The 26987-nt window shown below is 41.3% G+C and overlaps 1 protein-coding gene across 3 annotated transcripts in view; it reads right to left on the bottom strand.

The window, feature by feature from the left end:
- The window catches only part of kdm5a (lysine demethylase 5A), a 132270-nt gene that overhangs the window by 90130 nt on the left and 15153 nt on the right, over positions 1-26987 (bottom strand). For 2 of the 3 annotated variants that reach the window (XM_078417052.1, XM_078417053.1), the window contains exons 2-5: positions 21702-21779; positions 12235-12357; positions 4507-4677; positions 2133-2189 (exon numbers count right to left, since the gene is read on the bottom strand). In XM_078417052.1, the coding sequence (XP_078273178.1) occupies positions 2133-2189; positions 4507-4677; positions 12235-12357; positions 21702-21779 (429 nt within the window). The remainder of the gene's footprint in view (positions 1-2132; positions 2190-4506; positions 4678-12234; positions 12358-21701; positions 21780-26987) is intronic. The other variant, XM_078417054.1, reaches the window with a different exon arrangement.

Below are 26987 nucleotides of genomic sequence, written 5' to 3'. Positions count from 1 at the left end.
GGATATTAGTAGTGATAAGTATCAGATTTCTGATAAAGTAAATTGGTAAAATATATTAGCTACATGACCAGATGCCCACAGATTTCAGGTAATTAGCAAAATATTGACAGATGACATGAAAATTTGTCGTGTCAGCTTTAAAACATTTGTTTAGGCCAAAGCAGCGATATTAAATACAGCTTTGGTAGCCACACCACAGGAAGGACATGATGCATTGGAGAGGGTGATAAAGAGATTCACCAGGATATTGCCTGAGAAGAACCATTTCAATTGCCCTTCCCATTCAACTCTGACCAGTTTGTCCTCGACCTTCACCCCGCCACAGTGAAGCAAAATGAAAACAAGAATACCACCATCATTTTCCACTTGGGTAGTCTGCAACCCAGATACGAACATTGAAATTTCCAATTTCAAAGGATGGTTATGAAGTAACCACACAGTTTTCTGTCCCTACCACTTATATACAAAATGAGGACAAAATTCCTTCCCTGAACACCATTTCATGTTCTACCATTTTATAATGGTACTTACTCTTGACAGACTCTTTGCTCCTATGTCAGAACCACTTTTTCCTGACTGGGAAATAGCTACAGTTTTAAGAGATTCAGAGAGTCATACAGCATGGTAACTGAACCTGAACTGAACATCATGCACCCATTTACACTAATCCCATTCCATTCTCCCCACTTCCATCAACTCCTCCGAGATTCTACCACTGATCTACTGGTAACAATTCAAAGTAACCAATTAACCTGACAATCCAACATCTTTGGGATATGGGAGAAAATCAAGGTTCCCAGAGGACAAAGTCACAGAGAAGACACAAACTTCATACAGAGAGACCAAACTTAACCTGAGAATTTAACCCGTCACCGAAGCTGCAAGGCAACAGTTCTACACCTACGTACCACTATGCCTGACATCATTTAACACTTCCACCTGCCTGTGTCCTCTTCCACAATGAAAAGTGGATTGATTTGTTCTATAATGAGAGGCATTATAAAAAATACAGTTCCAAAACATGGCCTGCATCAACATTTTGCAAAGCAGTCAAGCTGAAAAACTGCAGTTGTCTCGGGTATTAATAACATACTGTGAACCAGTGGTGCAGAACACAGGACGACAAGACTTCAGTGCACAGGATGCATGACCAAGAATGAGCACATGAATGGAATTAACTCTAAAATAGCTTTTTAATACAGAAATGCACAACTAATAGCACTGCCAGGAACTGGGTACAAATTCCGGTCCTTCCCATTGCCATGCTGGGAACCTAGTGTTTCTCGCTAATCTTTTCGTGAATCTAGCAAGAATCCAACAATGCATCAACCCACATCCTGGTGTGGAAAGTCTGCCTCTAAAGATGGAACAAGTGGCGCAGTCACTCAGCACCTGGATGTAGGGCTTGAAGCTGCGCTATCGTTAGTACGCCAAATGCTGGGGATCTGAGAGGATCTGAATTGGTGGACAACAGAAATTCAAGGTTCTCCCTCATCTCCTTCTGTTGGTGGAAACTGCTGACTTCCGATCTATTTGTTAGACGGCACACCTCCGTACCTTGGAAATTTCTCAATGGTTAAAACTCAATGACCAGCATACACCATTCAACTGGTTTCCATCAGGAAAATTATAGTCTGGAGACAACAGGGTGTAATAAGAGTGTAGAATCCACACAGTATGTCAACACACAAAGTAGATCATGCCAGATTTTAGACATGCCCTGCATTTAAGTGTCCAGGTGTAGTCCTGAGTCCCACTTCGCAGCTGAGTGGCTACACCACTCAATTCAATTCACCTAACACCAGCCTTCATACATAGCATTACCCCACCAGGTTGTGGGCGATTCATTCCTTGACTACATCAACAGCGTATTTATTACCACTGGATATTGGAGTTGCTCCTGCACAAATGTGACATGCAAATTCATAGTGTTTAAAAATGAATGCAAATTCATGGTGTGTAAAGAACAAAGGGCAGGGATGCACACCAGGTTTCTGGTACAGTAACAAAGGGACTAAGCTAATGTCTTGGTTCTAAAGCATGCCTGCAAGTGATTGGACTGGAGGACCAGAAGTGCTTTAACAATCCAGCACTCTACGGGAACAGGTAATGCAATCAAGTATCTCACCTACCTGATTCAAGGTTTTCACAGAGTCAGGGAAGATACGCACAGAGGCATTTCCAGAAGTCTATAACAAGACAAATAATAGCAAAACTAATTGACAATATACAAACAATTCAGAGATACTCACTATAATGATGCCAACAACTAGCAAAGATTGCAGATTTGTGCCGAGGTGGAGTATCCGCCTAAACTGGCATCAATGGTGCTAAAATGGAATTAGTCAAGAGCTTCAAGTTCCTTCCATAAATATCATTGACAATATGCCCTGGGCCAACCACATTGCATCTATGGCTAATAAAGGTACACCAACACAAAGAGTCTGAAGAAGGGTCTCGACCTGAAACATCACCCATTCCTTCTCTCCAGAGATGCTGCCTGTCCCGCTGAGTTACTCCAGCATTTTGTGTCTACCTTCGATTTAAACCAGCATTGGCAGTTCCTTCCTATACACCAACACCTTTACTTCCTCAGAAGACCAAGGCAGTTCAGCATGTCTCTAATGACTCTTCCCAACGTCTACAAAAGCACCGTAGAAAACATCCTATGTAGATGCATAACAGCTTGGTTGGGCAACAGCTCTGCCTCAAACCGTAAAAAAATCCACAATTGCTGACGTAGCCCAATCCATCACAGACCAACCTCTCCTTAATCAACCTGATCTGCACTTCATGCTGCTTCGGGATAGCAGCCAACTTAATCAACAACCTATTTCATCCCGTTCATTCCCTCTCCTGTTGGGCAGAAGATACAAAGGCTTGAAAGCACATACCACCAGATTCAGTAATAGCTTCTTCCCTCCTGTTGTCAGACCACTGAATGGTCCTCCAATAAGCTAGGGTGTAGTCCCAATCTTCCATCCTTGGATGTTTTCTATGTAACTGCAGTAAGGTAACATATATTCTGCATTCTGGTATTTTTCTCTTTGCATTGTCTCTTGTATGTGTGTATAGTCTGATTTTACTCACATATTGTATGATTTGATTTGACTAGATAGCAGGCAAACAAAGCTTTTCACTGTATCTTGGTACACATGACAATAATAAACCAACCCCAAGCTACAGTTTTTAAGTGAACGTGTTGAATATCAGAAAGCTGCTGGGGTGCATGTGGCCGAGGAAAGAAACAGCTGATCAGAGAACATGCCTGCCCCACATCTAAGGCCCCACTTCTGGTACTGACCAGAAACAACACTGCATGTACCAGAATGCTTCACATTCAGCTTGGGCACTAATGTATTAGTGGGCATAATTAGTATGGATACAAATCTAACATTTTTTTAAAATATTAATTGTACATGCCAATGGAAGAAAAATACATTCAAAGAAAAAATAAACTTTTGGACAATATCAGTAGAACATTCCTGGGCCAGAAGAAGCCATGTGCCTTGGATCTTACAGCACAGATCCAACCCCACATCTGAATGAATAGGACTTATCTGTCACCAGCAGGCCTCAAATACAATCATTACATACATTATTTCTTGCAGAGTATCAAAGTTCTGTTGGATTCTGTAATGGCAGAATTAGACTGAGCTGGAAAATCTTTTTACCATGGTGCAACATTTACAAAAACAACATTGTCAGAACATTGACTCCACCACAACAATAATGCCGGGGCTGGTGGAAATCACTGTCGCTAACTTCAATCATCCCACCAACAACAACTTCTCTTACATTCAAGCTCAGCTTTACTTGCCACTTTTCTAAACCTTGCACCCTTCTTTTAATTCCATTACTTTCCTGCCCCTTTCACCTTGCCTCCTTTGATCCCCCTTACTCCTCTATTTCCCCCCTCTCACTCTGAAATGTTCCTTCCTCATTTCCCTCTACCCTGCAAAGTCTCTAGCTCAATTTGATCAGAATCGGTTATGAACATATAAGCAAGAAGACTGGCTGACATGCTTATCTGGCTCCTCATTCCTCTTCCCAGGCCCGTTACTTCCCTCCCTTCATTCAATGTAGCATCCAAAAGGATAACTATTTTTATATTGCAAACGGAGCAGTCAGTGTAAAAAGAGCCGTATGTTTTTGGAACTTACAATCATTTATCGCAGGGCAAAGATAATTGGCGATACGTAAAAAGAATTGCAGAGATCTGAACGTTATAAGATCAGAGAACAAAGAGATAAGAGTGAGTATGCAATAGGATTTTATTCAATGAGAATATTAAATTATGTTATTGGAAAAAATTAAAACATTTTTGAACCTTCAAAAATGATTGCCTGAGGACAATCCATTAGACCATTCAAGAACTGTTGAAAAATCATGTGATTAAGTGCATTTAATAAAGATTTGATAGCTTCCATTAAAAACTCCCTCATCATAAGCACTGTGAAAATAACTCACCAAATGCTGCAAAAATTTTATGTTGATTGATCTTACCAAGAGACTGGCTCCTGATTGAAACAATTCATATGGATATAGAATTCTCTCGTAGTGGGATCGTAAAAGTGAGCCAATGCCTTTTCCTTGTGGATAACTCATTCGACTTGCCACTTTGGCCCATTTCTTTTCTTTACACACCAATTCAAATCCACCCTCACTTGCAACCACCTAGAGGAAGGAAGTGCAACTTCAGTTAATACATTTATGCAAAGACTATTTAATTTAATATTGATTAATGCGATGGCTACGTTCCTGATACATTAGTGATGTGATTACTAAGCCATAGGAAGCAGGAAGACAACAAATTATATCCATGTTCTGTGCCTAGATAACCTGGGTTCCAACCCCCCCCCCCCCCTCGCAATCAAATTCAAGACAATGTCACTGCTTTGGCAAGAATGACCATTTATTGTAGATCTCATGTGTATTAATTAAATCCCAAATTCAGCAAAATCTGAATATTACAATCGTAGCTTCAATTCCCAAGGCCAATTTTGCACACGAACAGTTAGGTGGACAAAACAAGGAACTGCAGATGTCGGTCTACAAAAAAAGATAAAGTGCTGGAGTAACTCAGCGGTCAAGCAGCATCTCTGAAGAACACGGATAGGTGATGTATCAGCTCAAGATCGTTCTGTAGACAGATTGTGTTGGGGAGGGAAGTGATCTGGAAGAGAGGAGGGGCAGGACAAAGCCTGGTGATAAGTAGATACAGGAGAGGGGGGATTTTGATAGGCAGATGGTCAGACAATGGCCAGAGGTGAAAAGACAAAGGAAAAAGTACAAATTGTGAAACCAGAGGAAGGAATGTGGATGTAAGGATAGGGGGAGGGGAGAAATAGGTGTGCATTCCAGGTAGGGCATGGGGAACATAAATGGGGGCAAGAAATAATTAGGAATATAAAAGTTTTGATTGTTCAGTTACAAGAGGGTTCAATATTCGGAGTAAGGAAATTTTATAGAAATATGAAGAGCCTTAGTGAAATAGCGCTTGGCTTGCATGTACAGTTCTGGTCCCCTTGTCCTATGTGAACCAGAATAGAAAGGCAGCAACTGGAAGGACTGATGGGAATGTAGAGATTATAACCAGTAATTCTCAAAGGAAGGACAGGCCGGGAGAGCTTAAACAGAATGGTTAAACTGACGGGCTGAAGTGTGTTTATTTCAAGGCTGGGAGTATCGTGAGTAAAGAAAATTAACTTAGGAACAGATTACGGAACGATGCAAAAGCAACAGGATTGTCATAGTGGCAACTTTAGCTTCCCTAATATTGACTGGGATATACTCAGTGCAAAAGGCTTCGATGGGGCAGAATTCGTTAAAAAACATCCAAGTGTATTTCCTGATCAGCACGTGGATAGTCCACCTCAAGAAGGGACCTTACTGGGCCTTCTATTGGGAAATTAGGTTGGCCAGGTGACTGGAGCTTCAGTGGGAAAGTATTTTTGAATTTGTAATCACAACTCCCTAAGTTTTAAACTGGTTAAAGTCTGCCCCTTGGCAGAAGGTACTAAAGTGGGGTGAGACAGACACATTATGAAGCAGGAGCTTGGGAGAGTAAATAGGGAACAGTTGTTATTGGGCAAGTCCACAACTTACATCTGGGAGTCGTTTATAGGCCAGTTGAATAAAGTTCAGGACTGTTATGTTTTAGAAAGGAAGTAGGATAAGGATGGCAAGGTAAGGGAACCTTGAATGATCAAAGAATATGTAAATTTGGACAAAAATGAAAAGGAAGCATATGTAAGGTTTAGAAAGAAAGAATTAGGTGGTACCTTTAAAAAATACAAAGCAAGCAAGAAAGAACTCAAGAGTAGAAACAAGGAACTGCAGTTGCTAGCCTATAAAAAAGACAGTGATGGCATATTGGGGTGGCGCAGCGGTAGAGTTGCTGCCTTCTCGAGGCAGGGACCGTGATTTGATCCTGACTATGGAGGCTGTCCATATGGAGTTTGTGCGTTTTCCCTGTGACCACGTGGGTTTTCTCCAGGTGCTCCGGTTTCCTCCCATATTCGAAAAACGTACAGGTTTGTAGCGTAATCGGCTTCAGGAAAAATTGTAAATTGTCCCAAGTTAGTAGGATAGGGTTAGTGTACGGGGTGATCACCGGTCAGTGCAGACTTAGTAGGCCGAAGGGCTGTTTCTATGTTGTATCTCTAACGTCTGAAGGCCTGGTGTATTGACAGAACTCAAGCAGGCAATTAGACCAAATGAGGCCATGAAATATCATTGGGATTCCAATTAAAGAAATTCGCAAGCCTTTCCATACATACATTAAAAACAAGAGGGTAATCAGGGAGAAGATGGGACTGTTCAAGGATAAAGGAGGGAATTTGAGCTTGTAGACAAAGATGTAGGTGAGCTACTAAACGAATATTTTGCATCTGCATTCACAAAGAAGGACAACATGGAAGACAATGATATCAAGTGTGGGGAATACTAACATTCCAGGATACTGCAAAATCAAGGTGGTGGTAGTTTTGGGGCTCTTGACTGAGCATGAACATGGATAAATCCCCATACCTTGATGGGATCTATCCCAGATTATTGAGAGGCAAGAGGAAATTGCCTTGATAAAGATCCTCGTATCTTCTCCAGCCACAAGGGTGGTTCATGAATACTGGAAAATAACCAATGTTGATACTTTGTTCAAGAGAGCCAAGAATGATCCTGGAAATTATAGGCCAGGGAGCCTCACACCAGATGTAGGGCAGCTATTGAAAAAGATTCTTAGGGATAGGATTTACTCGCATTTGGAAGACAATGGGCCACGTATAAATAAATTGGAAGTAAAGGTAGATAGATTAATTCAAAAGTTTGCAGTCAATGTCGAAATTGGTGGTGTTGAGAGCAGTGAGGAACGACAAAGTACACAGTGGCACATTGTCGCTGCTGGTAGAGCTCCTCCCTCACAAGGCCAGAGACCCCAGTTCGATCCTGGCCTCAGATGTTGTTTTGTGTGGATTTTCGCCCTATGACTGCATGGGATTCCTACAGGTGCTCCAGTTTCCTTCCACATACCAAAGGCAGCAGGTTTGTAGGTTAATTGGCCTCTATATATTGCCCCCGGTTGCGTAGGAAGTGATGCAAAAGTGGGATAACATAGAACCAGTGTGAACAGGTGATCGATGGTCAGCATGGACTAGGTGGGCAAAAGAGCCCATTTTCATGCTGTATCTTTAAACAGAACTAAACAGCAGAATATAGATCAGCTTAAAACATTAGAAACTGCAGATGCTGGAATCTTTAACAAAATACAAAATGCAGTCGCATCTGTCATGGGAATGGACAGACGATGTTTCAGGTCAGGACCCTTCTTCAGATGCTGGAAAGATGTGTCCCCTTGAGGAAGGATTTAAGATCAGGGGGAACAGTTTGATCATAAGTGGTAGGTAGTTTAGGATTGTGACTGAGATATTTTTCACTGAGTGGGCGGTGATACTTTGGAATTATTTAACTAGAACAGCTGTAGGGCCTCAGTTGTGCTCAATCAAAGCAGAGATCAGGACATTAAAGGAGGTACGAGGAAAATCCTAGAAAATGTCACTGTGAAACTGCATCAGCCATGATCATGATGAATAGTAGTGGGTGCAGGCTCAGAGCTGGGTGGAATGTACCTGCTCTATTTCTTTGTTTTTAAGCAGATACACGAGTGAAAAGGCTTGTTCTCAATTCTCCTCCATATGTATCTTCAATTATGATTGTTTTATGATGTTCACATACTGACTCATTTGCCAGAAGATGGCAGCACAGTGATTAAGTGAGCAGATTAGCAAACTAGAAGTACATGCTTAAATCTCACCATGTTATGTAAATTTGAATGCAGTTCATCAACTGCGATCTTTAAAAAAAATACTACTCCTGGTAAAGGTGACTACAAAAATAGCTAATTGTCTCAGAAATCCATCTGGCTCACTGATGAACTACAAGGAGGGAATCTGCCCATGTCCCCTGTCTGACCTCAGGCAAGCAAAGTCACTCCCAGCCCAGTGTGCATTGTATATTTCATATACATCCTAGGGTAATGGCTGATGAGCTGCCCCACATATTTTTCAAGAAAGAGATTGATATGCCCTCAGAATCAAGCCTTGCATACACTTCTCCTCTACAATCCTTTCCTATTTTCTCTTTCACCAGCAAGACAAATGCACAGGTGGCTGTGGTTCAAAGGCATGCAGGAGGGAGTGTGCAACATGGACTCCACACCCGATGAAATCCCTGGACACAAGTCAAACATGGGGAAGAAAATCTCCTCCTCATTCTCCCATACCATTTTTGATGCTGGCAGGAACACTGAAAATATTAAGTGCCGTCTCTGCTAAAGAATCAGTTTTTGGCCCTCGGTTATATAAGAACTCTGCTAATGATGGAGGAGGAGGCAGAGTGCAAGGTATCTAAGTTTGTTGATGACAACAATGGGTGGAAATGTATGCAATGAGCAGGTTGGGACTCTGCAAAGGAATAGAGTTGAGTGATGACGAGGAGGAGAAAATGGAGGAAAGAGTGAGGTGGTGAGCCCTGGTGAAAGCAACTAAAAGGTCATCTATTATCTAAATGGAGAGCACAAATGAATGGACTACAGAAGGATCGAGGTGTACTTGTGCAGAAACGAGATCCCACATGGAAAGTTGATCAAAAAGGTTTGAGCCCATGGGATTCAAAGCAAATTAGCAAAATGAATAAAAATGAAATGTATGTAGGTTAGTTGGCAGGGTAAATGTAAAAATTGTCCCTAGTGGGTGTAGGATAGTGTTAATGTACGGGGATCGCTGGGCGGCACGGACTTGGAGGGCCGAAAAGGCCTGTTTCCGGCTGTATATATATGATATGATATGAAAGCATAGGAGACCACATATGCTAGATTTTTTAGCAAAAAAAACAACTACTTAAGGGACCCAGCAGGTCAGGTTGCATCTGTGGAGGGAAAGGGACAAACAATGTTTCAGGCCAGCACCCTACTTCAAGATTGGAGTAGTGGGGAGATAGCCAAAAGATGTGAGGAGAAGGGGCTAGGCAAGATCCGGCATGTGATAGGTGGATCAAGATACCGAGGGGTTGACTGGCAAATGAGTTGGAAGGTAAGAAGTGTGGAGATAGTCGCAAAGACTGGAAGTCACGTGGAGAAGACAAAATGCTGCTGATGGTGGAATCTGATAAGGGAACAGAGGTAGAAATAGTGGACATGGAAAGGGTAAAGGTGGGTCTGGAGGAAGGGAAGGGGGAGGTAGAGCAGTGGAGCTGGGTGGCAGGTGGGGTAGGAGGGAGTTGAAAGAGGCATGCGCATGCTGCCCTCGGGACGGCTGCTATGGAGAGGAGACGGTTGCCCACCTCTTCAGAGTGTGGATTTGCCAAGATAGTCTGGAGAGGTTTGCAGGGGTCCCTGTCACGATTTATTCCGAGCAGCTCCGAAACAGAGGACTCTGTGATCTACGGACTGTTCCCAGGGACGCATTCGGAGGCTGACATCGAGTGCTGCTGGAAGGTCATCACCTCGGTGAAAGACGCTCTTTGGTCTGCCCGAACTTTGTTGACCTCCCAGCGGAGCGAGCTGTCCGTCAAGGAATGTTGCCGACTGGCCCGCTGCAGACTGCAGGAGTACGTGCTGAGGGACGCACTGAAGCTTAGTGCAGCCAACACCAAGGCTCTGTGGGGGAGGACCACAGTCTAGGGTCCTTCCGCTGCTGGACATGGGGGGCAGGGTCTGGTGGAGATGCCCCTCCAAATAAGGGATTCTGTGTAAATTTCTGTGTAAATTTGGAAATGAATACCTGTATTGAACGTGTAACCTCCGGAAATGTCGGATGGGGTTGTTGAAAAGAAGATGTTTTGTAAATATTTATTACTTGAATAAAGTTTTTTTTGATATAAAAAAATGTGTGAAAGAGCCTGTGTAGATCATGTGGGGGGTTGGGGTTAGATGTTTGAAATTGGTGAATTTAATGTTTAGGCTACAAGGGGAATACAAGGTGCAATGCAAGAAGGACGAGGACAGACAGGCGGGTAGGAATTAGTTCTTTAGGTCCTTGAATGGAGCTGAGGGAGCTCCAGATACTTGGATAGGAAAGTTTTAGAAATATGGGCCAAAATGATAGTAAATGCTTGTGGCATCTTAGATTAATTGGTCCAAAGGACGTTTCCATGCTGTATGGCTTCATGACTGTAAGTGGCAGACAGGCCATCAATTTACCACCATCACACTGCAGCAGTGGTATGTGCCAGCTATTAAACATTTCTAGTTACTTACCTCAGCTACTTTCAAGTTACACAAGACAGTCTGCATTAAATCTGTGAACTCTGCCACCAACAAATACTAGCCCAGCAGATGTATGGGAAAATTCACCACCTGCAGATTCTTCTCCACGTCACAAACATTCAAGTACCTTAATTGTCACCGGGTCAAATCCTGGAACTCACTCACCAACTGCGATGTGGATGGACACTCCTCAGAGGAGTTCCAGAACAATTCAAGAAGGTGGCATTTCACCACTTTCTGAAGTTAGGGTGCTCAATAAATGCTAACATTGCCATTAAAGCTTGCAGTACAAAAAACAAATAAATAAATTATTCTCTTCATAGTCCTCCATCCAAAACTCACTCATGGTCAATTCTTGACTCTCCCTATTAGGAAAGAAATCCTTAATGAAAGCAATAAATCTGAAAAGTCTTACAACTCTGGCTTGCAATACAGTGAAAGTACATTAATCGCAAGAACTGCAGCAGTTCAAAGTGGCTTGCCTCTCTTGAACTGACCTCATTCATCTTTTAAAAAGATGGCACTGAAAAGCTATGTTACTTTGATAACATTGGGCACTACCCTATCAAACATTTCCCTTCCCCTAGCCACCTCTCCCCCTCTCTGCAACTTAAAACACACATTTTTTTTACCTTTGCAGTTCAAAGAAGTCATTGACCTGAAAGTTAGATAATGTCTCTCTCTTCACAAGTACTGCTACGAGTATGCTGCATTTCAATTAACCTCTCCCTCACCCTCAGACTGCCAGGAGAACAACCCTTCTCCTTTCTCCAATCCTTTCTCCTAAGTGCAACTTTCTTTTTTTGTTCAGTTTAAAGATATAGCATGGAAACAGGACCTTCGGCCCACCAAGTCTGTGCTGACCAACGATCACTGTACATTAACTCTATCCTACACATTAGGGGCAGTTTACGATTTTTACCAAAGCCAATTAACCAACACACCTGTACGTCTTTGGAATGTGGGAGGAAACTGTAGATCCTGGAGAAAACCCACAGGGTCAAGGGGAGAACGTACAAACTCTGTACAGATAGCACCCATAGTCAGGATCGAACCCGGGTCTCTGGCGAAGGGGAGTAAAGGGACATCAAAAAGTAGAAGGCATTGGTTTAGAAAGATTTTAAAAAGGGACCCGAGGGACAATTCCTTCACACAACGATACTTATATGGAACAAGCTATCAGAGAAAGTGTTGGGGCACTTAAATAAGATCATTTAAAATACATTTTGGTAAGTACATGCATAAGAAGAGTTTCAAGGGTTAAATGCAAGCAAATGCCAAAGGATCCGTTTCTGTCCTGATAACTCCGACTCTAAATAGTAGTTTGTTATTTTTGGATAAATACGGCCATGAATGGGATGCTACAGAGCAATAAAATTTAGTGTTTTCATTTTGCTCTAATCATTTAACCCGTGCAGACAGAAAAAAAAAACACATAGAACTATTTCCTTGAAGTGGGATGAATGCCTGACCTTACTGAGTGTGTACAAATCCAACATTTTTCTCTCAACATGTGGGATTTTCAGCGTGGATCCCTGCAGATCCCAGAATTTTGCAATGTGATCTAGAAAGTTCAACTTCACTCGGGTCTGTGCCTGAAAGCATACAACACAACCTAGTTCAGTAAGGAATATTGCTGAAAATCCGAATACCATATTGTATACAATGTTACATTATTTTCCGGAAAACATGTTTGTCCTGAAGTTATGAGCATTAACCATAATTTACAGACATAAAAACTCAGAAAGAAAACATTAAGTTTAAGGATTGAGACAAGATTATTTGTTGGATATTTTTTATTATTATTACTTTTGACATGAAGCTCAGTTGAGGGGGGTAAAAAGGTAATATTTTTCAGAACACAAAGCAAAACGTAATATAAATACTCTGCTTTTGGGCGATGGATCATTTCCTACTAAGACCAACAGGTCAAGGTCAGTATTTTAATATTGATTTTCTACTGACAACTTTTATATAGAGGGAAGCAAAACATTTGGCAATAAAAAAATCATAATTTTGTTTTAATTGCAATTAAGTAAGTTAGGTTATCAATTTGTGGCCAGTGGGCTAATCATCCCTCATGCTTGCTATATTCACTGCTGGAGATTCAATCTCACTGGAGACAGCCATTTTGATATGGCACATTACCTTTGTCCAAATCCACTTGCTTTTATTAGCTACCATATTTTCTCCATGCCTTAGCCTTCATCCTAACTGGGATTCATTCTGGGTTTAAGAGTCAGTCATGTTTATTGCAGGACTGCGTGGGTTTTCTCCGAGATCTTCGGTTTCCTCCCACACTCCAAAGACGTACAGGTATGTAGGTTAATTGGCTGGGTAAATGTAAAAATTGTCCCTAGTGGGTGTAGGATAGTGTTAATGTACGGGGATCGCTGGGCGGCACGGACTTGGTGGGCCGAAAAGGCCTGTTTCCGGCTGTATATATATGATATGATATGATATGATATGACTCAAAATGGTGTTAGCATCGTTTGTTTTATTTTCCGGTGACAGTTTTTAATTATAATTTAGGGTTACACGTAATTGTATTCCTCGATTAAAATAATTCTAGTTCCTGGTTAAGGTAGACGGCCATTTTGATCTGGCCCACGATATGATTACCTGCATGCAAATCTACTTGCATTTATTAGCCTCCATATCTTCTCCTTGCCTTCGGTTAGGGTTCACGGATCCAAAGTCAATTTTAGGGCAGTATAAATGGCAAAATTTAATTGTAAATCAGATCCTGACTCAAGCAGAGCTTCAGATCCAGAGTGGAATTAGCTGCTGTCTGTCCCTCTGTTAGGAAACCTGTCCAGAATTATGCATTGCCACAAGTCAGTGGCCAGACATTGGAACAGAGAACTGACCCATCCCTTGGTTCAGTGAAGGGAGCCAAGTCCGAGTATCTGATTCAAACTGCATAACTGGGAAATGTCAGGCCTCACTGCACATTGCTCATCCCCTTTGTTTTCCACTACCAATGCTCAACAACGCATTTGGATTTTGTCCTACACAAAATCCATTTTGAGTATATTGCATTTTCAAGGACTAATGGCGTGTTTCAGTTGTGAAACTGAAAATAGTACTGCCTCTATCATAATTTCTTCATAGGACAAATCTTAATAATGGCAATTATCTATTGACTGATGGGTAGATGCTGCAGTAAGAAAGTCCATTAACAAGAATAATTGTGACAGCACTATTCCCTTTACAAACTTTTCCCAACAACTCCAATATGCAGGGACACTTTCTCTGGACTGCAAAAATAGCCTAGAGTCGCAGGCCTAATGTTAATTTGTGACAATAGAGCCTGCCAAGGATCTTTAACCCATCTCGATTTAGAAATCAAACTTCGTTAAGAGAATTGCATCCTCCCTAGCTTGTTCCTTTCCAGCAACTGACCATCACAACAAACCCTTTCATTAAAGCACTTTTTTTTCAGAGAAAAAAAAAGCGCATTTAAGGCCTTAATTATTCATTCATTTGCAATATTCCCACATGCAATGTTTTAATTAGTGCCAAATTTTACATAACCAGGATCAGATTCATTTTTAAACTTAGAAGTTTAATTGGTAAACATCAGGATCACAAGTTACAAAATTATAGTTTCAGCGGTGGACTTTAGGACCATGGAAAGTTCCCATGGTATTTAGGATTCCACATTGGCTGACTGCAAAATCCAATACATGCCAAGTTCCTTTCATAAAAAAGGGCTCATACATTAACACACATGCTTGCTGCATTAAAAAAGTGTTCTTTGTGTATTTTAACTTAAATTATTTGATAGCATTACAGAAATTTCACCTTTATCCCCTAATTATTATCTTCTAATGTTTGTAGCATTATAAAAATAACCCAAGACATATCACAGGAATGGTAAGCAAAAAATTGACACCAAGTCACATATTAGAAAAGTAGTAAAAGATTAGAAAGGGTAAAAGCAGAATGCTTTGATGAGCATCTTAACAGAGTGAACAGGTAGAGATGGAGGTTAAGAAAGGGAACTCCAACTTTTTGGGCATTGACAGTTTGAGGGGTATGGCTGTCAATTGAGAAGCAATAAATTTGGCAATGCTCAAGAATAGAGAGTAGAAAGATCAGGTTATATAGATGGTGTAGATTAAAAGGATGCAATGTGATAAAAGTGGAGAAATACAGGCAGATAAGAGTTTATCTTGCCATCATGTTCGGCACAGATGTTGTGGGCCAAAGGTCCTGTTCCTGTGACGTACTGTTGTATGTACTAGCTGTGTAAGATGAAAATGTTAATATCTAACATTGTCTACTGGTGAAATAGGGGCTAATCAAATAGCACTGGAATGATGGAAGCAAATAAAAGTTGGTTCAGGCTAGGACATACGTGTTCAAGATAACTTCAAGTTTACAGGGAACAAAAGGAAGTTGTAAAAATGGAACCTAAAGTATGGTTGAGGGTTTCAGCTACGAAAAAGTCAAGGCAATCGTAGAAATATAATGGATACCAACTCTAAAATTTAAACTTGGGGCAGATAAGACACTCCAAGATTATATAGTTTGGTTCAGATTCAGACAGCTACCAAGAAATACGAGGTCAGCATCACTGAACAGAGTTGTGATGGAATTTCAAAGCAATGGTTCTAAATATTTAATTGGAAGATTGTTGATCCAGTCCAGAGTATTAAAGAAAATTGCACAACTTAGAGACATTTGAATAGTGAAAAGAAACACTGGGAATGCAAAGCTTGGTGATATTCGCATTCATGTACAAACTGATCTCCATTTTTAGATAATGTTGCCAAAACGCAGGATGTTTCGGGTGTCAAAGAGCATCAAGTAGGATCACAAGACCTATTGACGTTTGTCCTTTATGGAAACAATCTGGATGAAAATGTACAAAGTATGATTAGTAAGTTTGCATAAGTGATATCATAGAGGATGAAAGTTATCTACAATTACCAAGTAGAACATTAATTCTCTGGCAAAACCTTGATAGATAAAATAGCACCAGGTAGGTGTAGATTCTTCATACGAGAGAAAACTCAACATTTCCATTCGACATACAATGAATCTTTACCTAAAAAGGTATTTCAGGAAAACAAAGGTCATTTAATAAAGGACACAGATTCAAAATGAATGATCAGAGGACAGTAGAGAAAATCTTTAATTTAATGAGTGGTAATTGCATTAAAACATTATGAAAGGAGGAACTCTCATCACATTGAATATCTGGATGAGCTCTTTAAGAGGTAGGAAGTGAGATTAATCTGGTCCATACTCTAACTAAGGGTCAAGCACTTCCTTGTGTTATAAAGTATTGGAACATAATTTGACCACCCACAAATACTATGCCTACAAAAGTAGATTAAAGGTTGGATATCCTGCAGCATGCACCTCATCCCCTGATAACTTTTTTTTTTACATACATTTTACAAAGGACAAGAGTGCGAGGGAACAATCTCTCTCCAAGTGCAGTTCCAAAGACAATGAAGCTCAACAGCATCCAGGAAAATGCATGTGCTCATCAGTAGCCCATTCCTTACTTGAAACATTTTTGCCACAACAAGGATAGAATGATGTAGTTCTACAAAATTACTCACTTACACTTCACTGACATCTCCTAAAATCGTGACCAAGAAAGACAAGTGCAACAACACACATAAACACTACTATCCAGAATTTCCCCTTCAAGTCGCACACAATATGTTAACTTGGAAATATATTATTATTCCTTGATCACTGTGGACCTGCCTACCTAACAAGTCTGAAGAAGGATCTCACCCCAAAACATCACCCATTCCTTCTCTCCTGAAATGCTGCCTGACCCGCTGAGTTACTCCAGCATTTTGTGATGCCTACCTAACAAGGTATACCTTCACTTTAAGGCCTGCTACAGAGCAAAAGAGTGACTCACTACTATCTTCTCAATATCAATGACAGATGGCCGAACATGCTGGACTCCCAACATCCATATTTCATAAATAAATAGCGCAGCTGGATGATGGTTGAAGGGATTTTAAAGGAGAATTATAAAATCAATCATTATCAGGCGACAAAGATTTCTTCCAGGGTCAGATAGCACGTTAGTATTGGAGCTGTTCAGTTAAAATAGGAGGAAAATCCCTCAACTGCTCTGCAGCACGTACGGAAAACACCATCTTCCAGTGCTTGAATAGGAATTTGGAGCAGAAAACAAGGTGCAAAATAATTTGACGGAATGAACAATTTTGAAACAGATTGAAACACTGAGGTCTTATGGCGAGTAAGAGACCTCACAGTCAAATGAGTATATATTTTTTTTAAATTAGAGATCAGCAATTGGATTGGCGTTTCAGACATAATTGCCTTGTGTTAGACGAGGAATTTTTTTGAAGAATTGCGCGTGATATTAGAATGGAGTGAAAAAAGTAATCACAATTGAAGTGGGAACAAATAATCCTGCTAAATTATCTTAAATTATAAATAAAATAAAATGGATTCATGGTCCAACTAGCTTTGAATAACTACTCAGAGGGAGAACAGTGAATGACAAAAATATCATTTTAATGTCCAAATGTAACAAAATCAAGCTGACCATAATTAAACAGAATAAAAATCAGACCAAAGGTCACGCAAGGATATTTTTGAAAAGGAAATTGCAAGGTTTCAGAATACATTTTAAGAACAACTTTAAATTTGAAAGGAACACTAGAGCAAATGTAATAATTCATAAGAGTGAGAAAGAATTGAGACAATCCATATGGCAGAACTAGTTGAACAGGCTATTCTCTATTCTCCAATAATGGCAAAGAACACTGGTACCTTATACAAGCTTGTATGATTACAAAAATACTTAACAGCGAGAAGTAAAAAAAACGAGGGGAGTTAAAAAGATAACAATAAATCCAGGTACACAAAAGAGTGAGAATTCTAGATAATACTAAAGCAGGTGCACATATTTGATAGCTGCAAACATAAGGCAAAGAATACAAAGACCTTAGAAAACATATAGAAAACACACAAAGTGTATTGAGCTAAATGCACAAATAGCCATGTGGTAATTTATGGTAGTGGCAATAATAGAAATGTGACTCAAAAATGGCACCAGTTCGGTGCTTCATATTCACAGATATACCATGTTCATAAAAGATAGGGAAGAAAATGAGGGATATCAAATCAAATTACTGAGTGAGGAACACATTGCAGTATTGGAAAGATTTGGGGGAGGTGGTGGGAAAGAGGCTTAGCTAACAGGTGATATGTAAAGTGATGGTAAGATATACTGGAAAGGCTCGAGTTTGCTGCTTGGCCCAATGGGTTGCATCCCAGGATAATAGGAAAGCGCAAGCAGAGATAGCAGAAGGGTTTGCCACCATCTCCCAGCATTTGGTGGTTCCAGAGGAAGAGTACCAAATAAGATGTCCTTGCTCAAGAAAGGGTACACGGATATTTCTAGCATCTGCTGGCAAACAGTAATGGATGAAGATCTCAAACAACTGGTCAGGGAACATTTTAAACGAGAGTCATGAGCTAATTAAGGAGAGCATGCGAAGATTTGTAAAAGGCAGACCACATTTAGCAAAGGTTGATAAAAGAATGGTAGCAAGCATAGTTTATGTGACGATGAAAGGGTTGACAAAGTATCCGAAAAGGGTGGACAATAAGCTGAGGTTTATGGACCTGAAGATTCAAAGAAATGGAAATTAACAAGTATATCAACTCAGTAGTTAGCCAAAATGCATGAGACCTCGGGTTGCATAAATCGAGCTATAAATATAAAAGCAGAGAAGTTATACAGAACCACCAAAACTGGCTTCCAACCAAAGAACGGGAAACGGTAAATGGAGACAAAGAGATTGCAGATGATTCAAGAAGGGGCTGAAAAATCCCTACCAAAACTTTGTCTGTCTATTCCTTCCACAAATGATGCCTGACCCACGAGTTCCTCCAGGATTGTTTTTGCTCAAGAAATGGTTAATTGTTTTCCCAGCATAATAGCACACAACAATGTTTTTTAAGGCTCTTGGCTCGGGTTATGTCATAGATGCATATTCTTCATATTAAATATGAATGATGGATTTTGGAATTAAGTAAAAATTTCCGATGATACCAAACTTGAAGGCGTGGTAAACTACAACGATGATACCAATCGACTACAGCAGATAACAGAATAGGCAGACATATAGCAGATAGAATTTAATGCAGAGAAGTACAAGGTGATGTATTTCAGAAGTATGGATGGAGAGGGTCAATACACATTTAAAAACATCAAGGGAGCATAAAAGGGTCATGTGCATGGATCTCTGAAGTTGGCAGGAAAGAAATGAAGCAGTTAAAGCATTTGGGATCTTGAGTTGTGTTCAGAGATTAAAATTACCCAGATCCATTGGAAATCTCCAGCCAAGCCACAATTTGAATATCTTGCCCAGTTTGGTCACTAGAGTTGAGGAAACAGTATTAGCTACAGGGAGAGGTTGGACAAATTTAGATTATTTTCTCTGGAACACTGGAGGTTACAGGGAGACCTGATAGAAGTATATAAAACAATGGGAGGCATAGGCATATGGTAGTCAGAAATGTTTTCCCAGAGTGGAAAAATCAAATATTAGAGGGCATAACTTTAAGGTGATGGGGCAAAAGTTTAAAGGAGATGCGTGGGGCGAGTATTTTTACACGGAGGGTCGTGTGTGACTGGAACTCTCTGACGGGGGTGGTGGTTGAAGCAGGTACGATAGTGGCATTTATTAAATGTTTGGATCGGCACATGGAAATGCAGGGTTGGAGGGAATGGAGGGTTATGGACTACGTACAGACCGATAAGCGTTGGTATTGGCATCACTTTCGACAGACATTGTGGGCCTTGCGCTGTACTGCTCCATTGTCTATGAAAAAGCTCTCAAGACGGTGCAAGAGGAGATAGGTTGAAGAAGCTGAGTTGTACAAGAGAATGATTTATGATAAGTGGTGTAGAGATTATGGCAGGCTGAGATAAAGTTGACTAAGAAAAGCTGCGTCCATTCGCAGAAAGACGAGCAGTTCAAGAAGATGGTTCTCTGTCATCTTATAAAAAGCAGTAAGAGGTGCTGGGGGAGGTGGGGGGGGGGGAACAGCCTGAAAACTGAATTAAAATGCTGATGATACAGAAATAATTGGCAGCATTTCACAGTACTGGTCAAGAGACATACAGTATTACAAAAAATAATTTATTATACACAGCAAATGGTCATGACTAAGGTTGATTAATGAAAGGTAATTGTTATATACTCAAGTGAAGTAAATTTGTCAGGACATGGGAACAGAGTGGAGAAATGGAATTCACTGGATTGGTCTACAGAGATCTAGATCATGATCCAGATTGGCCAAATAAACTCCAATCCTGCCATAAATATTCTTCAACTAGTGGTTAGAACATGGAACTGTAGCCACAAGACTAAGTTGACTACCAAAGTTCTATTTCTGTGGGGAGCTAGATAAGCAAGAGAAGGGAAGATGAGCACAAGAGAACATAATGAGATTTTTGGATACAAAGAAGAGGTAGGAGCATTATGAGAGTACTAAAGCCAGCATAGAATACCTGGGCTAAATATCTTGTTTTTGTGCTCCATTGTTCTTTGTCCCTTTTAGCCACTGTGTCAAACTTTTAATGTTTCCCCATAGTCCTGGACCCAAACACTGGTTCTCTTCTATCTTGTTCCCACGCACTCTGCAAACTCATCTTCTCCAAGAGAACTAGCATTCACTGCTACTGCCACTAAACTACTGACCATTCAATATTCCTACATATGCTGATGTTACCCGTTCTCTCTTTCATTCAACTCTCTTTCCGTCTTGCCACTCGCCCATACCACTCATCTCTGCTTTTTGAAATCTATATACTAAAACTCTCGTTTGTTCCTGAACTACAGCCAAAACGGTACACAATAGCGTGACAATTTTAGGCCCACCTTACTCACCGTCGTCCCGTGGTCCTATGGAAGAAGTTTGATTGAAATCGGTGTTATATTTTTTAAGTTATTCACATTTTTAAGTTAAAAAAAACCATGCATGCGCAGTTGGAGCTTCGTTGATCTGGCACTTATGTAAGATGGCCGCCGCATCCGAGCTTGCTCAGAACAAACGCGTCCATGCCTGCGCAGATGGGGCCCGTTGAGCAGGGCTAGGCCGCCTGTCTCGAGGGTGGGAGAGCCAGGCCTGGTGCTGGGCGAAGCAGCCGGAGCCTGGGCCTGGGCGTGACCGGGTAACCGTGAGCCTGAGGTGGGCCAAGAGGAAAGGCAGCAGCGGCAGTGAGGCCGGGTGTTGGTGGAGGCCGAGGCCTGGCGCTGGGCCGGCCCTCGGCTCCCCCGTCACCCCTCCTCTCCCCTGCCGGCTCAGCGGCTTCCCCACGCCGCCCCCCCACGCCACCCAGAGTCCAGTGGCTCAGCAACAGTGAGAGAGCCGCCGTCGTCTACCACTGAACATCCCCGCACCGGGACGGGGCAGGACTCCCCCCCCGGCCGGGAAGCAGGTTGCTACGGCAACCGTGGGTTGCTCCCGGGAGGGGGGGGAGGAGAGAGGGGAGGGAGGCGGTGGGGGGGGGTGGGGGTGAGGGAGCAACCCACGGAGAGTGACGGGGAGGAGGGGGGGAATGGGGGGAGGAGAGGGTGCTGCATCAATGCAGGAGAGGCAACCCTAGGGGGGAGCGTGGAGAGGGAGGGGGAGAGGGAGGGGGGGAGGGAGGGGTGGGAGGGAAAAGTAAGGAGAGGGGAGGGAGGAGTAGGGGGAGAGAGGGGAGGGGGGAGTGGGGGAGGAGAGGGTGCTGCACCAATGCAGGAGTGGTTTGGGCCCAACGGGTCCACTTGGTCTAGTAGACCTTAAAATGTAGAGCTGAATTGCAATAGATTGCAGATGATGGAAACAGGATGGCAAAATTCATGTTTAAGTGAAAGAGACATGGTACAACAGCAATCTATTCAGGTTTCCCGAAAATCAAAACCCCTCTCACCTCCAGCTCATTGAGTCGTTGAATTCGTGGTGTGAAGTGAAAGTTTTTCACTTCACAAGCGAAAGGTGGTTGCCAGTCCTGAAAAACAAGAAGAAACTGAAAGCTTCCATAATGAGCAAAATCTCCAACATCTCTTCAATGGGAAAAGAAAATTTTGATTTTTAAATTATTAGATTCTCAGCAATTCTTGAATACAATCTTACAATAGTAGTAAATTTGACATTCCAAGTTATTTCCTTAAACATAATTCTATAAATTCAATCTGGTTAATACCACAAAATTCCATATTAAACTATCAGTTGGGGCTTAGTGGCACACTTCTTTCTGAGTTAGGCAGCTGAGGATCAAATCTTATTGCAGTAGAGATAATCTTGACCAACACTTTATTGCATTACTGAATGAATGGGGCCATATCGGGGATGCTTCTTTTTGACATGGAGTCGCCATCAGACACAAAAATGCTAAAAAAAAAGTTTGCTCTGCAGTCCCAGATTTAATTAATCATCAATACTAACAGCTTAAATTGTTGTGTTTCTCATTGCTCTGTGGAGAGCTACTTATGTGTACATTGGATTGTCTTTACATAACATTGACTGTACAAACACATTTGGATGGTTATATAGAGCTTCGTAGTACTGCATCTTTAATGTAGTCAAAGATCTCAAAGCACTTAAAGCATTGATTTTAAAAAATTATATCTAGCTAAACAAAGTGGGACCAGATCACAGGACCAATAACTTTTTCCTTAATACCTACCACTATGATCGTCTCTAAGGAGGTAAACATAACAAATAGGAAAAAAGGGACACAGAATGGAGTAACTAGCGGGTCAGGCAGATCTCTGGAGAACAGGATTGACATAATTTTGGATCGCGACCCTTCTTCAGATTATCCATACCTGAACCACTGAGTTACTCCATCACTTTATGTCTTTTTGTGTGTTAAACAGCATCTGCATTTCCTTATTTCTACATATAAAGTAACATGAGCAGGCTATTATTGAACCCTGCAACCCCGCTCCACTCAACATCATAGGAAGGCAGAACAGTTTGGTGAGAACATTTCAGGAAAACTGGCCAAGTCTGCTGATGGCATCAACATTAATAGAAGAATTAATTTTTTTAAAAGGAATGGATTAGAACCAAAAATTGGAAGAATGTTGTTTTGGTTCTCAAAGAGCTGAAAGTTACAAATTGTGGGAAGAAGTGGAAAAAGATTGGGGCAAGGGGGAGGCACGGCCATGCTCAAAGTAATTACAGCATAATTCATAAACAAAACTCATCACTTCGTGAACACTGGTGCACAATGAAAGGACAATACGATTTGTCGCTTAAATTTCTATGGTGGAGGAATTCTCAAGTGACCTGGCCTAATATTCCTATCTCAAAAGTATTACAAAAGCTCTCCAGGTCCAATATTTTGCTTGCAAAAGAGTCACAATAATTCATTTAATGTGAAGGCACACTATAAGCAATGCAAATCACAACAAACAAGTTGCACCTTAACTAGTTTAACATTTTATTTAGATTTTAAAATCATGAGAAATAAGAGTTTGGTATTGTAAATTAGTCGTGAGGCCATGAGATTGTTGTCAGAATACACACATAACCCTTAAATAGACCTTATAGTCTATAGGTGACCACCCAACAACCAGTACCTCCTCATTACTGATAGCAACACGCTCATATAATAAGCTTTCTCAGTACTCCAATCAAACCAATATCCTGCCAGTACTGCCAAATACTTAATACCAATCAAACCCAAACCAACACTGCAGAACCGGGACCGGGACCGGGATTCAGATCCGGGACCTACCCAGTGATATCAATCATTTAAGCATCATATCTGATACAAAACCTTCCATTTCTCACCACTGTGCAAGCTGAACATCTTCAAACAAGAAGTATTCAAAAGATAAACTTTCACCTCAGAATACATTAACTTTCTGAAAGATTACGGAAACTCAATAAACAGGCAAAAATACACAAGCATCAAGACTTCATTTTCAGAGAAATAGAAACAGAAAAAGGCAACTTTATTCCCGGAGCATCATCAACTCCCAAATAAATTAACTCTCCAAAATGCAGTCAAACCAGCCAGATTCCAAATTGCATGACGTATGTGACCCAGGAAATGTTACCAATGCTATCATTCAACAAGCATAAGATAAAACAAAAATATAAAAAAATATGAAATTGAGATAATATTCCTAATGTCTGGTTAGCGCAGTTTTATTTATAAAATCAGAAATGTGATGCCACAAAGCTAATGACCAACACATTAGGCAACAAAACTCCACTCCAAGCTTTGTTTACTGTGGCAATAAATAACCTATGGTGCACAAGATTAGAATCTCCAAACTGCAAGTCTACTTGTGAAACATCGACCTCATGTAAAACACATGCTTCCCATTTCAAGAGATGTGTGTTTTTAAATGTTAGCAAGTTAGGCACAGAGAGATAGGCAGCTATATTTTAGGTAACATATGCTTTGATTCTGACTTTTTTACACCATAGAATGAAAAATTGTAGGAGAATGGATATGTCAATTTTTGATTTACTAATGACAACACTCATCAGCTGAAAATTAATTTTGCCAGTGTACGCTCACCTTGGAACACAACAAAACACAGTAAACCTCCAAAGTCCCACTATCCAATCACTCAGAAATCCTGCATCTCGGTGATTTTGCCGCACGCCCTTCCATCATGCTGGGGCCCATTCTCCCTTTAAACCTAACTGGTTCACTGGGTAATGTATTAGAATAGTGTAGTCTCAAAAACGGGAGTTAAATGTTTTGAGGTAACATGAATAATGTTAATAGTCTGCAAAATTAGCTAATCTGACACCAAAGTCTCAAGTCAGTTGGAGTCCCATGGTTCTACTGTAATTATTTTTACTGAGCAAAAACCAACCTCTAGAGGAACTTAGGTAGCGAAGCAGAATCCATGGGGGAAAATGGACAGGCAACGTTACAGATTGGGACTCTTCTTCAGACCGAAGATTCAAATTTCACAGTTACATAGCCTGCTTGGCAACTTAGTGAAGTACTGAAGGAAAAGGTACCACCGGTAAAAGTACCTCTTTCACATTAGAAATCTAAAGTCCAATTTTTGCCAATGGTAAAATGTTAAAACTGGGATAATACTTGCACAGTGGAAAACCAATATTAAGTATCCAGGTGTCAGGATAAATTATATGGTTGGGGGAATGTCAATTTCAGGTCGGAGCAGGAGCTTTGACCAGCAAGCCCATTAACTGGTTGCAGCATCCAAATTGGCTAATTGAGTAGCTAATAAAAACAAGGCATTATAGTGGAGTGGCTTATTGGGAGCAGCCATGCTGAGGTGAAGTGTGAGTCTTTGGCACAACCGTCTTCGGTAAGGAGGCTATCAGAGGCAGATTGGAGAATAAGGTGCAGTCTACTCTTATGTGCAATTTATTTCATTTCTCTCTCAGTCTTGGTTCAGTTGCAGTGGTGACGGCAGGTAAGTTGGTACAACGCGCCTCCTGTAATGATATGGGAAGTCATGGTGTCTCTGATGACTATAAGTATGGGAATTGTGTCCAGGTGCAGCTCCTTCCTCATTGTCACCAGTATTTCTGTGTTGGAGAACTGGAGCTGCAGATGGATGACCTCAGGATCATCTGGGAAAATAAGAGCTTCTTGGAAAAGTATAGTGAGGTTGTCATAGCCGATGTACAGGAAGAGTGAAGATGGGTGACCACGAGTCAGGGAAATAGACATGGCATGCAGGCAACCCCTGTGGCTATCCCCCTTCAAAACAAGTACACCCTTTTGGGTGCTATCGGGACCGATGACATATCAAGGTTGAGCAGCGGTACCAGGCAGAGCTGTGGCACTGAGCCTGGCTCTGAGGCTCAGCAGAGAAGGGCAATGTCAGGCAGAACCACATAGTCAATGGGAATTGGAAGAGCAAATATGCCACATTGCAGGCAGGTGCAGGACCTGACATGGTAGGGGATTTTAACTTTCCCAATATTGACTGGGAATGTCATCATGCAAAAGGCTTAGAAGGGGCAAAATTTGTCAAAAATGTTCAGGATAGTTTCCTTGGGCAATATGTAGAGGACCCTGCACAGGAGAGGGTAACGCTTGATCTAGTCTTGGGAAATTAGGAGGGGTAAGTGGATGAAGTATTCATGGATGAGCCTTTTGGGACCAGAGACCACTGTTCTATTAGGTTTAAGATAGTGATAGATAGAGACCACAAGTTAAAATTCTAAATTTCGCCAAGGCCAACTTAGACAGGAACTTGCTCAAATTGATTGGAGCATGATGTTTGAAGGAGGAGGAACTTCTGGAAAGTGGGATGTTTTTAAGAATTGTGCTGACCAGAGTCCAGGACATGCATGTTCCTGTTAGAGTGAAGGTGGGTGTAAGGAAACTTGGATGACGAGAGAAATTGAGGCTCGGGTCAACAATAATGAGGAGGCACAGGGCAGGTATAGGCAGTTGATCAGATATATCAGAAGACACTCGGAAGTTAGAGAGGAAATTGCAGGTGCCTTGACTGAGATGAGCCATCATTAAATACGGGCCAGGTGTTGTGCCTCTATTTAAGAAGGGCTGCAGGGAGAAGTCTGGGAATTACAGGCCAGTGAATCTCGCATTTGTGGTCGAAAAGTTAGAGTATTCTGAGGGATAAGATATGCATGCATTTAGATGGGCAAGGGTTGGAATGGGACAGTCAGCACGGTTTTGTATGTGGGAAATCGTGTCTCACAAATCTGATCAAGGTTTTTGAAGATGTGACCAAAAAGGACAGAGTTGTATATGTGGATTTCAGCTAGGCATTTGATAAGGTTCCGCATGGTAAGGTTAGATCGCATGGGTTCCATGGAGAGATAATTAGCTTCATGGAAGGAAGCAGAAGGTGATGGTGGAAGGTAATTTTTTTTGTACTCTAGGCCTGTGACTAGTTGTGTGTCTCAGGGTTAGGCGCTGCAGTCATTGCAGTTTGTAATCTATATCAATGATTTGGATGAGAATGTACAAGATCTGATTAGTATGTTTGTACATGATACTAAAGTGGGTAGTATTGTAGATGGTGAAGATGGTTGTCAAAAATTGCAGCAGTATCTTGATCGGTTGGGCAGATGGGCTGAGGAAGTTTAATACTGTACAGTGAAGTGCAAGCAATTATATTCTGGGAAATCTAACCCAAGCAGTGAATGGCAGGGGTCGAATGGAATACATTGTCACATGTGACAAGGCAGAGTGAAATTCTTTGTTTGCATACCCCAGGTCAGCTCCTCTTTAGTT

Source organism: Rhinoraja longicauda, chromosome 20, assembly GCF_053455715.1.
Source record: "Rhinoraja longicauda isolate Sanriku21f chromosome 20, sRhiLon1.1, whole genome shotgun sequence".
NCBI classification, from domain to species: domain Eukaryota; kingdom Metazoa; phylum Chordata; class Chondrichthyes; order Rajiformes; family Arhynchobatidae; genus Rhinoraja; species Rhinoraja longicauda.
Note: the sequence above shows the minus strand (reverse complement) of the source record. Positions and strands in the feature narration are given on the sequence as shown.